Here is a 16,579-nt window from a genome sequence, read left to right on the forward strand (position 1 = left end):
AAGTAGGGCTTAAGTGGTTAAATGTATGTTTTTCATTAATAATCCACATATGCAGAAGTAACAAGTAAATTAAAGATGTAAAAAAGTACATTATTGAGATGTAGTGGAGTAGTATAAAAAAAAGTAAATACTCAAGTTAAGTAAAAGTACTACAAAACTGTTACTCAGGTGTTTGTTCAGTAACAGGAGTCTCCATGTCTCTCCAGCTCTTTAATAAACAGAAAATACAATTTCTGGTAGGTGTCAAAATCTCAGCCAATCAGGAGAAAGTACCCACTTTTAAGCTTCATTTTTATAGTGTTCCAGTTCCAATTTTTCCTGCTCATTTCTTAGTGTCATCACTTCCAATTTCACTTGTTTAATCTATATCCTGATTGATTTCTCTATCCTGACTGGATAAAATTGGAAATGAAACTGAAACTGAAACGAAAATGCATTTTCTGTTTTATAAAGAGCTGGAGAGACAAGGAGACTCCTTTTACTGAACAAACACTAAATAGCAATGAATACTAATACTAATAGCATCACAAACATGCTAACCACTTTATCCATTTATACATTGACTATTAAAAAATAGCTGATGTACAAGATCGCAGCGCGGCGAGCTTGTACATCTGCTATTTAAAAAAATAAAAATAAATTTGAATCCACCACCAGTGATTCTGACCCGCTCAGACAAGTGTCTGCACTGAGACAGTGTTTTGCCAGAACGAGTGGGAATTCCCTGTCTGTGGAGGAGGGGGGCAGACCCAGCCTAAAATCCTGAGCACTTAGTCACTCTATTTATGAGCATAACGCACAATCTCACATGGCTCATAAATAGCCATTTTTAGGCTTTTAAAGCAGAACTTTGGTTATTCCAACACTCTCTCTGGAACATAGTTCTTCAGAACGATAATATAGTGCAGTAGTTCTCATTTTTTTATGTGCCAAGGAGGACCCCTAAATTGATATGCATTTTAAAATGAAATTCAAAATGATTCAACATTTTCGATATTTAAAAAGAGCTTGTAGATCTGCTATTTTTGAATAGCCAACGTATAAATGGATAAAGTGGTTAAAATGATTGTGATACTGTATAAACACATTTTGTCCCCGGACCCCACTTTGAGAACCACTGGTATAGTGAGATGTTATGATGGTAAATGGTGCATTGTTACGCCTTTATCCCAAGTGCTTTTACAATATGCATTACATTCACACATTCACACACACCGACCGAAACCATGCAAGGCACCAACAGCCTGCTCATCAGGAGCAGTTACGGGTTCGGTGTGTCTTGCTCAAGGACGCTTCCACAGTAACACAGGGCCGGGGGGGGGGAGCCCGGGATCGAACCGGGGAACCTTCCGATTACGAGAACTAAGAGCTCTAACCTCCTAAGACAGTTCTGCCCCCGACTGACTGTGACCTTCTTACATGTATGTTATAGATCTAACGAGGGCCCATTTGGTTACCCAGCTCTGCATCATTTAACTGGGGACCACCTGGAGCCCCCTCAAGGACCACTGGTGGTCCCCGGACCACTGGTTGAGAACCACTGGTTTAGGAGATCATAGATGTTTTATGTGTTTTGCAGATTATATATACTCTTAATTGGTAAGAGTCCAGCATGAAATGTTGTCATGTGTTGCACTTTGAACCCCCCTTCTGGGCCGCGCTAACATTGAAACACTTCCCTAGGACATTGTTAACCCATTGAGACCTGAAGCCGATTCTACATGTCTCCTAAATCTCAACAGTATTCTGAAAAACGTATGTCGAGGACCCCCAAAATTATATGTTTTTGGCCGTGGACCTCCATCAAAATATGTTGTTCCAGGGACCCCCAGAAGCAAAGATTTGAGTTAAAAATGTTCGCTTTAAAAATATATATATTCAAAGATTTGTACACATTTTCACGATTTTTCAAAAATAGCAGATCTACAAGCTCATAGCGCGGCACTCGGTGCCGCGCTATGAGCTTGTAGATCTGCTATTTTTGAATAGCCCAAAGTGTAAAATAATGCTTTTTAGCTGAAATCTAAAAATGACACAGTTCCAGGTCTTAATGGGTTAATGTCTGTTTTAGTTTAACCAGATCACACATACTGTAACATCAGAGCTCAGATGACTTATGACTCGCCTGAATCTTGATCAGAACACAAACACACACGTTAACATAAGAAGGTCACAGTCAGTCGGGGGCAGAACTGTCTTTAGGAGGTTAGAGCTCTTAGTTCTCGTAATCGGAAGGTTCCCCGGTTCGATCCCGGGCTCCCCCCCGACCCTGTGTTACTGTAGAAGTGTCCTTGAGCAAGACACCGACCGAACCCCTAACTGCTCCTGATGAGCAGGTTGTTGTGTGTTCTGATCAAGAGTCAGGCGAGTCATAAGTCATCTGAGCTCTGACGTTACAGTATCTGTGATCTGGTTAAACTAAAACAGACATTAACCCATTAAGACCTGGAACTGTGTCATTTTTAGATTTGAGCTAAAAAGCATTATTTTACACTTTCGGCTATTCAAAAATAGCAGATATAAAAGCTCATAGCGCGGCACCGAGTGCCGCGCTATGAGCTTGTAGATCTGCTATTTTTGAAAAATCGTGAAAATGTGTGCAAATCTTTGAATATATATATTTTTAAAGCAAACATTTTTAACTCAAATCTTTGCTTCTGGGGCTTCCTGGAACAAAATATTTTGATGGGGGTCCGCGGCCAAAAACATATCATTTTGGGGGTCCTTGACATGAAAAAGATTGAGCACCACTGATATAGAAACATACGTTTTTGAGAATACTGTTGAGATTTAGCAGACATGTAAAATCGGCTTCAGGTCTCAATGGGTTAACAATGTCCTAGGGAAGTGTTTCAATGTTAGCGCGGCCCAGAAGGGGGGTTCAAAGTGCAACACATGACAACATTTCATGCTGGACTCTTACCAATTAAGAGTATAATATAATCTGCAAAACACATAAAACATCTATGATCTCCTAAACCAGTGGTTCTCAACCAGTGGTCCGGGGACCACCAGTGGTCCTTGAGAGGGCTCCAGGTGGTCCCCAGCTAAATGATGGAGAGTTGGGTAACCAAATGGACCCTTACTAGATCTATATAACGCTTGAGAGTGTAAAAAGAAACCAATGACCCTTATGGGTCCATTTGGTTTCATTTTATGCTCTCAAGAGTTACATTATTGTTAAACATCTGCATTACCTAATTGACAAGAAGGCTACACAATTAGAGAATGTAGAATAATTGTTATTGTTGATCAACGATCTGTCATCTGTCCTATGGTACCAACATCAGTACAGTACAAAAACGGTACACACATTTGACATGACACAAAAAAAAACAGAAACTAAAATACATACAGAAAGACATAGACAAGAGCAATGTCCGCCACTCAGCCTACCCCTGGCCTAAAACTCCTGATTAAGCCTCAATGTCGTCTGATGGACAAAGGACCTCTTCAGCTTGACCTTATTGTATGTTGGAACACCGTTTCTCCTTCCTGAAGGCAGCAACCTATATTCTCCATACAAAACATGGCTAGTGTTTGAAGTGATATTCCTTGCCAACCTTAGCATAGTGCTATTATACGTAGATGTATAGAGCCTCTGAGGCACATGGCCATTATGGTAACTACTAATTAGGGCATGCTTCATACTGCATAAATGCATTTTGATATTTGAAAGGATCATTTCTGTGCCGGTCCTTTAATGCACAGGCTTTGATCTGGATATTGAGAAAATAGGAAAGAGTATAGTGGAGGCAGGCTGGCAAGGTGAAAGTGGTTACATGTTCGTATGAAATAAATATTTTTTTTTAAATGTTTTTGAGCACCCGGCTGATAAGGGCACAAGCTCTTAATGATGTGTTTCAAGAACCATGAGTTGAGAGTTAGACCATTATTCAGCCAAGGACGCTATTGATGACGAATGAATCAAAACTAGCTAATGGATGCAGAAGGACTTTTCTGCCTTTGGTGTAATGGACAACAGCCACTTAAAACTCAGAAATAGCTACTTTCGTTCTGTACAAATTATTTATTTTCAAGGGAAAACAAGAACTTATCATCAGAGAGTATTACAAAAAAAGTTTCAATGTACAGATTTATTTGTATTTTTATATTACCGTATACTGTTTAGACTGATTATTTAGACAATGGTTATTGGTTTACCTAGAATACTTTTCCTATGCAATTGATGTATTAAGTCATGTTTACCTTGCTTACTGTAAATTGCTCTGGATTAAGAGCGTCTGCTAAATGCCTAAATCGTAAATTGTACATTGGAATATGGAATGTGTTCCAGGGGCCAAATAAAAGCTCAGCTGGGGCCGGATGTGGCCCGCGGGCCTCCAGTTGAATATCACTGCATATACTATCAATAAAGGCAGAAAAAGCCCCCAAATTTTTTTTTGTATTATGCCCAAAACTGTTACTTTTCAGGATTCAAATTCAATAGCATCCAAAGTAGCAGATCCACAAACTCAAAACGCGTGGCTTTGTGACGCTGTAGTATGATCAAGTAGGGCATTACATTTACAGGAAAAACTCAAAAATGAAAAAAATAGCTACGATATTATACCAACACCATTGGTTCTCAAAGTACCAGGGGTACTTGAGGGGTTCCAGGGGGTCCCCAGCTAAATGATGGATAGGAACCAAATGGACCCTTATGGGTCTGTAACTCTGAGAGCGTACAAATGGAACCAAATGGACCCTAACGGGTCCATTTGGTTCCATTTGTACACTCTCAGAGTTAAATTAACATTAATTTTACAATATGAATTGGGGTCCCAGAGATAGAGATGCTATTAAATGGGGTCCATAGCTTAATGCAGGTCAAACTGGGGGTCCTTCAAATTAAAATGGTTGAGAATCACTGCTAGAGAGCCGTAAAAATCTTCTCTTATGGGGGTCCCTGGCTTATCTTTTCGAATGGGGGTCCGCGGGCTAATAAGTGCCAATTTGGGGGTCCCTGACATGAAAAAGTTTGAGAACCACTGCTATACACAACCTCCGACTTCCTTCACTCATGTTGAAACGTTGCATGCGGAAAATAGCCGATTAGTCTGATATTTTCGGCGTGAGACAGGACACGTTTTTTTAAACGGGTGTTCTTACCGTGGGCGTCGTCGGACTGGTTGAAGCCACACAGCTGGCAGATGGAGCGCACCCACTGGTTCATCTCCTCCTCCGTCTCGGCCACCAGGTAGAAGGTGCGGTCGGAGGTCTTGATGTCGAACACGAAGCTGTCCTGGAACTCCTTCCTCTTGAAGGTGAGCCCGGCGTCCACCTGCTCGCAGCAGTGCAGGTCGATGACCCGGATGGGCTTCTTGGAGTGGTCATTCTTGTAGTACTCCAGCACGTCGGGGTCGCCGCTCATCCGCCCGCTGCGGAGGATGAACCAGCGCTTCTTCCACGCCTGCGTGGGATGAGGGGGGGGTAGGGGGGGGTAGGATCGTCAGTTAAGAGCACTAGGTCTGAGCTGTGTGGTACTGTACATAATGAAAGGTGTTTCTGAACCATTAAGATTCTAAAAATGTCTTCTAAATCCTTTACATTTCTTTCTGAAAAACCCATGTTGCTCAGTGGTCAAAATGTTTTATTGTCAAGGACCCCTACAATTATATGTACTGTATTTGGCCGTGGACCCGTATCTCAAAATATGTTTGTTCCAGGGACCCCCAGAAGCAAGAAGATTTTTCAAAAATAGCAGATCTACAGTACAAGCTCACAAAGTGATGTGTTATGAGCTTGTATATCTGCTATTTTTGAATAGCCAAAGTATAAAATAATAGTTAAAGTGGTTAAAATGATTGCAATGCTGTATTGACTACTTTTGATGGGGGACCCCCTTGAACCCCTAACATGAACAAAACAAAGTGCAACAGTTTGGAATTACTTGGTGATCTCAGCTCAGAGGAAGAGGCAGTGTGAATGTGGGTGGTTGGGTGCTATCCCTCCCTCCCCAACGTACTTCCTGTCATCTCATCCCTCCCTCCCCAACGTACTTCCTGTCATCTCATCCCTCCCTCCCCAACGTACTTCCTGTCATCTCATTCCTCCCTCCCCAACGTACTTCCTGTCATCTCATCCCTCCCTCCCCAACGTACTTCCTGTCATCTCATCCCTCCCTCCCCAACGTACTTCCTGTCATCTCATCCCCTCAGTGGGTGCATCCACACATAAGATGCAAGTCATCGGAAGTCCCATCCACTCCCATGTTATGGGAAAAAAACGGAAAGACCGCCCGATGCGCGTCTGAAGTGCATATCCGGGTTCCGCTCTTCCTTGAGTAACGGCCAGAATTGATTTCGTCGACTAAAACTACGACAAAAAATGTTCTTCGACTACCTTTTTACACTGATGAAAACAAAATAAAAACAAAATAAAAACAAAATAAAAACAAAATAAAAACTAAGCTATGATGACTAAAACTAAGACTAAATATATTGATAATAATTTCATCGACAAATAAAAACTAGACGGGACTAGTGGAGAAAGATCCAGTAGAACTAAAAGACAAGTCATTTTATGTTTGGTTGCTCGTGGGTGTTGCACTCTGAAAATAGCAGATCTACAAGCTCACAACGCGTCGCAGCGCGACGCGTTGTGAGCTTGTAGATCGGCTATTGTCAGAATGCAACCAAGTGTAAAATCAGCCATTAAAACGCCATCAAGGCACCGCCAACATACATTTTAGTCGACTAAATCAACTGTAGATTCAGCAGACTAAAATGTTATGATGTTTAGTCGACTAAAACTAGACTAACAGTAAAACATTTCAGATGACGTGCACTCACTGAGATACACCCAGTGAGTGCACGTTGGGCAAGACCTTGCCGGTTGAGTGTCTAAAACGGAAATACCGGAATTTGGCAGAAGTACCGCCCCAAGGAAATGACGTAGACGCTTCGCTAATCTCTCAAGAACAGATTCTGCTCTGCGTTGGAATCTGTCGTGAAGGTTCGTCATAACGCGTACACACTGACCTACAAGTGGGCCCACTCGAAACTAACCGAAACTAATTTAACAATAGCGTCCGCGGAGCAGACAAAACCACGGAAAGATATTCACATTTTAACTTGCTCTTTCATCATAGAAACAAGTGGGCGTATAACCAAAACCATCCATGTTCTCTGGGAGAAGTGGTGTTAGTGTTCCGTGTAGAAATATTGCTAGTGGGAATGAAAACATAGTCGCACCACCGGAAGTGATGCGCTGAAGGCAGACCAGAACCCCGGGTTTCCTTGCGCACGTGTGCTACGTCGTCATTGTCCCAGAGCCGACTGACATGTAACAAACAGCAGAGGTCGCCGTTTTTCCTTTTCAGTTGGCTACGGGTTCCCAGATTGACGCTTTGCAAACCTGTTTACATTCTCCGTGAATGAAACGAGTGTTGTGATTGGTCGAAAAATATAGTTTCCCGGGGGAAATGCGTCCGATGGAAGTCCCGCCCCCTATAGACACTCTCTGCATTAGGTCGTGACCAGGCTTTTCTCTTCGTAGATGAGTAAAGGCTGGGAACAAGGTTACAGTGAGTGAGGAGAGAGAGAGAGAGGCGCTTCACTTCTCCATAACAACACAACATCACTGACACACTGCCGTAGTGCTGGAAAGTAACTGAATACATTTACTCACTACAATTATTTGAACGTTTTAGTTACTAGTTACTTTGCAGATTTAGATTAGTATTACATAACACATAAAACACTTATACCTATACTTTGATCTAATTTAAAGCTCTCACATCACATCAACGACAGGCGGCATCCAAAGATGCTCCTTTATTCTCATACAGTGTGAGTATAATAAGAGCCTGTTTGTATTTATACCAGAGTGTCTGAGTGTCGCTCGCCGGGTAGGGTCGCTAATTGATTTAGTTCATTATGAAAAATATCATCGTGTTGATTCATTGAACAAACTATATATAAAAAACATGCCTCTTGATTATTCGATTGATCGAAAAACGAATCGATAGAAAATAACCCACACTTTAGAAGGAACACTGATTTCGAAGGCATTTGTAGAATCGGCCTCAGGTCTTAACCACCCATTAGGACCTGGAACGCGTCTGTGTCACTTTAGATTTCTTTGGCTATTCAAAAATAGCAGATATACAAGCTCGTAGCGCGGCACCGAGTGCCGCGCTACGAGCTTGTAGATCTGCTATTTTTTGAAAAATCGTGAAAATTATTTTTTAACGAAAAATTGTTAGGATTTAGAATTTTTTTTAGATGCGGCCTCAGGTCTTAATGGGGTTAATGGGTTAAAAACGCATCCTCAGAGAAGTAGGTGAGGAGGAAAAGCGCGGCGGTATGAACGCAGAAGGCAGTTTGTACCACAAAGCGCCGTGCTGTGCCAAGAGCTACAAGCCGGCAACACATCCATAGGGTTTTTTTTTTCTTCTCCCTCCTCCACACAGCGACCATCTTAAATGGCTCTCTGTATTCTATGTCCAGAACAGAGACAAAGGGGGAAGATAGATAGGCTGAGCGGGGATGGGGATGGTGGTGGGGGAGGGGGGGGGGTTGCTTTGGCCATCTGCCAGTGATGCACTTCCGCTCCGGGACGATGTCTCTCTCACATGCTGGCTGCTGCTTGCTGACAGGATCCTGCACCCCCCCTCCCCCCTCCTCCCCCCATACCCCCACCACCACCACCTAGAACACAGACAGACTACTGCCTGCAAGGCTGCTCCCCCTCCCCCCTACCCCGCATTCCCCCCCACAACCACCAGTAGGCACACACACACACACACACACACATACACGTTTGTATTAGTATACTTGCGAGGACGTCAACGTTTTTGGACGCTGATGTTATGAACACCAATCATTTTTATTGCCTTTATTTTTATCCCATCCCTGAAGCAGAACATAGCAGATCATCTTCTACACGCTCGGCTATCTTGGGTGCGCGACGCCATCGCGTGACTGCAGTATAATTACTTGATTAGGCGTAACTCTCAACGTTAACCCCTAAACCTAACCTTTAAATACCGAATCCTGGTCCTATACACCCCCCAACCTGAATCTTACCTTAATTGTAATTGTGACTCAAAACATATATACAGTAGTCGCTCATTTATTTTTTTACCATTTAAACCTTTCTCTAGCCTTTCTCTTGTGAGGAGCAGGACAATTATTGTCTTCACAATGTCTATCTCTCAAATGCTACATACTTGTGGGAACAATTGGCTCTCACAAGTATAGTAACACACACGCGCACGCACACACACACACACACACACACAGGAAAAGGAAAAAACAGATCACATTGTGTCTGCTGCTGTGTTGTCCAATAACCTCCGCCGAACATTTTCTATCATTGTGTCGGCAATAGTGAAAAAAAAGAGAAAAGAGAAAAGGAAGCACATTGAGTTTCCCTGTGTATAGAATAGCCTATACTGTGCAAATACAGTGAGATTTGGCTTAACGTGACTTTAAGATTGACCTGACAGATCTGCCTGTAGTTAAAAGGCACAGCAAGCAGTGAGAAAGAAAGACAAACAAACACATTGCTTTGAGGTAGGGCAGGTGGACTTAATCAATATCACCATCATTTCAAACTTTGCCTCGATTATGATTAAGGTTAGATTATTAACCCATTAAGACCTGAGGCAGCGTCTAAAAAATAACCAAAATCCTAACAATTTTTTGGAAAAAAACATAAAAAAATAATTTTCACGATTTTTCAAAAATAGCAGATCTACAAGCTCATAGCCGCGCTATGAGCTTGTAGATCTGCTATTTTTGAATAGCCAAAGACATCTAAAGTGACACAGATGCGTTCCAGGTATCAATGGGTTAAAAAGAAAGGGAAAACAGCAGATCTACCAGCTCACAAGACCTCGGGGTGTGATGCGTTGTGAGCTTGTAGATCGGCTACAGTATTTTAGCTAATTTTGCACACCACCATTGTACAACTAAAGTATACTACAGGGTTATGTGGTTATCATACTAATTGAAACATGTAGAAGACATTTAAAAATATATATATATCTTAGAACAGGGGTCTTCAACAGGGGGTCCGGGACCCCTAGGGGGTCCTCAGAGTTACTACAGGGGGTCCGCCAAATCTTTGTGTGATATGATTTTTTTTAACCACTTGAACCCTAGCATCCCTTTTCAGAGGAGAACTTAAGCCAAAAATAGCAGATCTACAAGCTCACAACGCCTCGTGCTGCGAGGCCTTGTGAGCTTGTAGATCGGCTGTTTTTGGTAGAGAAGTATAGGTGTAGAGGGAAAAAAGAGAAGACCAGGTAAACAAAAGAAGTTGAATCTGAAACAATTTTATACAATATAGAGGGGGGTCCCTGCTTCATCTCTCTCTCAGCTAGGGGGTCCTTGGCCCGAAAACGTTGAAGACCCCGGTCTTAGAAGACTGCTTCTGCATTATTCGATTACCATATATCAGAAAGTTCTAGTCGGTTAAGACGTAAACATGGTTAAGGTTTATTTTCAGTGTAATAACCCTGGCCTACTTTGAGATGTTTGAAAGAGATTTTTTTTATGGAGAAAAAGGCAACGTTGTGACTCACTGATATTATTATCACACGTGGGAGTCATCGATATTGGCGAACAACTGACGTACGCCATACGCATGATGATGATGGCATGCCTTTTGTACTGTGCAGTGAAAATACGACTGAGGAGAAACAGAAAAATCTTGTTTTTTAACCTATCAAGACCGGGAACGCATCTGTGTCATTTGATTTTATTTCTTTGGTTATTAAAAAATAGCAGATATACAAGCTCTTAACGCGGCACAGGGTGCCGCGCTAAGAGCTTGTAGATCTGCTATTTGTTATTTTATCGTGAAAATGTGTGCAAATGTCTCTGAATATGTATGTTTTTTAAAGCGAACATTTTTTACTCAACTCTTTGCTTCTGGGGGATTCTACAAATGTCTTCTACATTTTTTAAGTTTTTTATTTAATTTTATTTATTATTATTTTAAAAAAAAATTTATGTTGCTATATCAGTGGTTCCCAAACTTTGTTCATGTCAAGGACCACCCAAAATGTTGTTCCAGGGACTCCCCAGAAGCAAAGATTTGAGCTACAGATGTTCGCTTTAAAAAAAAAATATATACATTCAAAGATTTGCACACACTTTCAGGATTTTTCAAAAAAATTGCAGATCTACAAGCTCATAGCGCGGCACTCGGTGCCACGCTATGAGCTTGTAGATCTGCTATTTTTGAATAGTCAAAGTATAAAATAATGGTTAAAGTGGTGACACAGATGCATTCCCGGTTTGAATGGTTTAACCCATTAAGACCTGGAACGCATCATATACGAGCTTGTAGATCTGCTATTTTTGAAAAATCGTGAAAATGTGTGCAAATCTTTGAATATATATATTTTTAAGGCGAACATTTTTAACTCAAATCTTTGCTTCTGGGGAGTCCCTGGAACAAAATGTTTTTAGATGGGCGTCCGCGGCCATTTTGCAGAATCGGAACCTCAGGCCTCAATGGGTTAAGGAAATGCACTAATGCAGGCTTTGTGGTTGTATCTGCAGCAGCAGCAGCAGCAGCAGGGAGCTTTCTGCGGTGTGAAAGGAGCAGAGTGGGGTGTGAAAGGAGCAGAGTGGGGTGCACACTCACTGAAGGGAGCAGAGTGGGGTGCACACTCACTCTCTTCTCATTTTCATTTTCTGTCAGACTGATAATAACCGGTAAAGTTTGGGGTCAGTGCACGCTCAATGGTGCTGATAAACAGTAGCAAGAGCTTTGCCAACGTGTTACAGATTAACACAGCCAGGCACCCAAAGGTGCCAACGCAACACAAAAGGCTTATTCTAAGTCAGTGGTTCTCAAAGTGGGGTCCTGGGATCCCTAGGGGTCCATTTTTTGAGGGCACAAAGGCCAAATGCCAGGGCAGGAAGGCCATCAAATAAAACAAGATTTTAGTCCAATGAAAGAATTAATTGAATTTAAGAATGATTTTAAATGTAATATGTAGACTATCTGCTGTGAAATAAATAAATGATGGTATTTACAATCTGATCCATGCTCAGCCCTGCACCAATCAAAGTCACTGGATTGGTTTAAAGATGGAGACTCAAGGGATTTAAGAATTCAGAATCACAACAAAAGACACTGGTGTCTACATATTGACAAGAAAGAGACACTGGTGTCTACATATTGACAAGAGAGAGACACTGGTGTCTACATATTGACAAGAGAGAGACACTGGTGTCTACATATTGACAAGAGAGAGACACTGGTGTCTACATATTGACAAGAAAGAGACACTGGTGTCTACATATTGACAAGAAAGAGACACTGGTGTCTAACATACAGTATTAGAGAAGTTAGACACAAAGTAGAATCTTTGTGTCTCCTACCGGAAATACACCCGGGCATCAAATTATTGCGACAAAAAACAAAATATATCCATGTATTCAAGGCTTCATGGGGTGTGCAATTGATAGAAAATATTTTTTTTGGGTGAACTCCTCCTTTAAGTTTCCCAGGGGGACTCTCTACCCATTCAGCTATGACCACCCTAGACCGAAGGAGGGTCAACTTTTACAAGCTTATGGAAAGCAGTCTTTTTGCAAACACCAAAAATCGGAGAAGTTATCAATTGCACACCCCATGAAGCCTTGAATACATGGATATATTTTGTTTTCTGTCGCAATAATTTGATGCCCGGGTGTATTTCCGGTAGGAGACACAAAGATTCTACTTTATGTCTCCTACCGGATACATTAGCCGGTAGGTAGTGATAACTGCCATTAAGCTACAAGATTGGAAGGGTTATCATACCAAAATATAAACTAGAGACATGTAGGAAGACAAAAATACAAAAACTTTACGGTCACCTTAGGTGGTACCAATTTGTGAAAATATCAGTGTTGGCCCCTGGACTACTGGTTCTTGTAAGAACTCTAGCTGCTGTGTTTTGAACGAGTTGAAGGCGATTGATTTACTTTTTGGGGAGTCCAGAAAAAAGAGAATTACAGTAGTCCAAGTGGTTTGTGACAAAGGCATGAATAAGGGTTTGTGCATGGCTGAATGAAATAAATGATCAAATTTTTTTTGCAATATTCCTAATTTGGAAGATGGCTGTTTTTGTGATGATAGAAAAGTGCTTAGAAAAGTTTAGGTCTGAATTAAATAGAACTCCCAAATGTCTTGCCTCGTGGGTGCACTGTAACCCCTGTGAGTCTAACAACTGGCTTACACTATTCTCTATGGAATTTTGGTCCAAACATTGGTTTGTGAGATTAGCTCCAGACAGACAGACAGACACACACACAGACAGACCTAGCTAGCATCTTGCGTGCTATATATATATATATATATATATATATATACAAATAATATATTACAAATATATTATTTGTATATCGCTGTTTTGGCTGAATGTTTGCCTATTACGACATGCCCAGAATGCACAACACTAGGCTTACACGTCACAGTCTTTTCTGGTGTAGGGAGGTTATTTGAGGTATCTGAGGTATTTGAGGTATTTGAGGTATTTGAGGTATCTGTGTATCTGTGTATTGGTTCTGTGTTTGTCTGTTGTTTTGTTTCACCACTGCACAAAATGTTACGATTAGGAACGGTAATTTGAAGTTGGAAGTTGAATTAAGGAGAACATCCCTCACGTGACGAGACGTGGACCAATGCCCAGTCCCCAAGAAGTCACATGACGAGACCTGGAACAATGCCCAGTCCCCAAGAAGTCACATGACGAGACCTGGACCAATGCCCAGTCCCCAAGGGGTCACAGTGACCCCACTGGCTCATTCCTGGCATCTACACAGCCCACAGCTATTAACCTAAGACACTGCTTCTCAATGTTGGGTCTGTAAACCAGAGTAAAATAAGCCGTGAGGATTTTACAGTGTAGATTGGGGTTCCAGTATTGTTTAGTTCAGTGATTCTCAACCTTTTTCATTTCAAGGATCCCCAGTTTTAACTTATTTTTCTTTTCATAAATGAATGCCCTACTTGATCATGCTGCAGCCGCAGCGTTACACAAAAGTATCAAAAGCAGCAGATCCACAAGCTCGAAACGCGATGCAAAACGACACGTTTTGAGCGTGTAGATCTACTACTTTTGCTATTTTTGAATTTGAATTCTGAAAAGTAACAGTTTTGGACATATGAGGCTTCCAGCCACCCGACAGAGATGATATGAATTATTAGGCCACGGACCCCCAATTGTTTCTTTAGCTCATTGTCAATTTAACTCTGAGAGTGTACAAATGGAACCAAATCACAGGTCCATTTGGTTCTATAGGCTCTCAAGAGTTACAGACCTGTAAGGGTCAATTTGGACCCCTGGTGGTCCCCGGACCCTAAGTTGAGAACCTAAGACAACAACAACAGAGTATTAGGCAACTTATTTTGGAGGCGTTATCTTGCTAAAAGTACTAAGTTAGTTTCGTTTCCACAGGAAAAGCGATTGCACTCCCCGTTCATGTGCAGGCTAAACTTAAGGCCCTCTCTGCTGATAAGGATTAGCATGTAGAGTAGTACATTCTGTTGAAAACACTTAAAGGGGAATTGTATTTAAAACACTTCTGGAGTCATTTTCATTGCGTAAGAATTGTGGTAGAAAACATATTAAATTGTTATCATGTTTGCCTTTATCCGACCTTCACTCTTTTTGCCTCATGTAGTACATCGTTTGCCTTACGATAGATATGATCTGATATTTTGCATGTTGTAAGAGTCAAGATGTCTTCGCTTAGGCCTGATAGCTATTGTTTTGGTACAGCTTGTCCTTGTGACACTATAGAGTAGCATGGTTTGACTCTGATCCCTGTGTTCGTTGGCAGAACAACCTTACCACTGACTGTGTGTCTAATGTTCCTCTCCCCATGATATCACGTATTAAACATCACCACCTTGAAATTGTGACTCCAACTCATCAATTAGATAGATTCAGAATTCCAGGACGATGTACTGTACTCAGAATTGTGTGTGCACTCCCGGCACTTTCTAAGTTGCTTGATTTAATATTTAGATATTTTATATTAATTTGATCAGGCACGCTCCCCTCATACATTAAGTCCATTCAACTTCAAACTCCACTTTAGACACTCCTTGAAAACACACGATCCCCTGGTTCTGGTGACTGACTGATACTGTCCTTCTAATGAATGGGGAGACCTTCATTTCAACCTTCATAGTTCCAAAAATATATGAGATAGATTCTGCCTAAAAAAGTAATTGACGGAATAATCACTAAGAAGTTAATCAATAGTTTCAGTGTTCCTGGTCAGGGTTGTAAAACAGAGAATATTCTGTCCATTCAGTCTCTCTCTCTCTCTCGGGCAGTTTTCAAAGTTGAGCAGGCCACTGGCCATAGAGGAGTAAAGCGTGGGGAGAAGGGGGAGCACAACAAAATGAACTCACCCACCCGACCCTACAGAGCATGTCTAAGCCCATCGATCATTGTCCCAGCGCTTGGAAGCAAGGGGCTGATGCTGATGATGTAGCCGGGATGAACTACCCCAGTGACCCATCCCACACGTGCACACACGCGCACACGTACGCACACGCACACACACAACCCTATCTTCCCTCTCCTCTCCCCCCTTGTGACCTTGGCTTAACCCTTTAAAACCGGGAACGCATCTGTTGTGTCATTTTAAGATTTCTTTGGCTATATAAAAATAGCAGATCTACAATCTCATAGCGCGGCACCGAGTGCCGCGCTATGAGCTTGTAGATCTGCTATTTTTGGGGGGAAATCGTGAAAATGTGTGCAAATCTTTAGTTCGAATATATATATATACTTTTTTAAAACAAAAGTTTTTAACTCAAATCTTTGCTTCTGGGGATTTTACAAATGTCTTCTATTTTTTATTTTACTTATGTTGTATTATATTATATTATCAATGGTTTTCAAACTTTTTTCATTTCAAGGACCCCCAAAATAATATGTATTTGTCCGCGGACCCCCTCCCATCTAAAAATATTTTGTTCCAGGGACCCCCAGAAGCAAAGGCTTGAGTTAAAAAATGTATATACAAATTTTTGCACAAATCTTCACGATTTTTCTAAAAAAAATAGCAGATCTACAAGCTCATAGCGCGGCACTCGGTGCCGCGCTATGCGCTTGTAGATCTGCTATTTTTTGAATAGCCCAAAGACATCTTGAAATGACACACATGCGTTCCCTTCCCGGCCTTAAAGGGTTAAGCTGCTGTGATGTTGGGGGACGCAGCTAAAACATTAACCCATTCAATCCGGGAACGCATGTAGGCCTACTTAATGTCCTCTAAATCCTAACAGTTTTCCGAAAACCGTACAGTATGTTGCTTCTATATCTGCTATAGCTAAAATCTAAAATAGCTCAAATCTAAAATGACACACAGATGCGTTCCCGGTCTTCATGGGTTAAACACCCACGTTATTAAGTGGACTGGACGGCGTGGAGCGGTTTCTCACTAGAACACTGAAACATAACTGGTGCAGAAGGGGGACGTGAGCTGTTCTGACAGGCCTGCAGTCAACACACAGCCATGACAAATGGAACAGTGTGGCATTTCATCTAAAGGGCGCCGACTTCATCATGGCCGGTGCGAACCTCCGCGTTTCAGTGCAAAACCTCTTG

The 16,579-nt window shown here is 41.7% G+C and overlaps 1 protein-coding gene across 1 annotated transcript in view; it reads right to left on the reverse strand.

The window, feature by feature from the left end:
* Positions 1–16,579, reverse strand: part of gab2 (GRB2-associated binding protein 2) — a 129,179-nt gene that overhangs the window by 63,516 nt on the left and 49,084 nt on the right. The window contains exon 2 of the mRNA XM_084064389.1: positions 5,113–5,413. Within this exon, the coding sequence (XP_083920515.1) occupies positions 5,113–5,413 (301 nt within the window). The remainder of the gene's footprint in view (positions 1–5,112; positions 5,414–16,579) is intronic.

The sequence above is a fragment of the Gymnoscopelus microlampas genome (assembly GCF_963454915.1).
Source record: "Gymnoscopelus microlampas genome assembly, chromosome: 8".
NCBI lineage: Eukaryota > Metazoa > Chordata > Actinopteri > Myctophiformes > Myctophidae > Gymnoscopelus > Gymnoscopelus microlampas.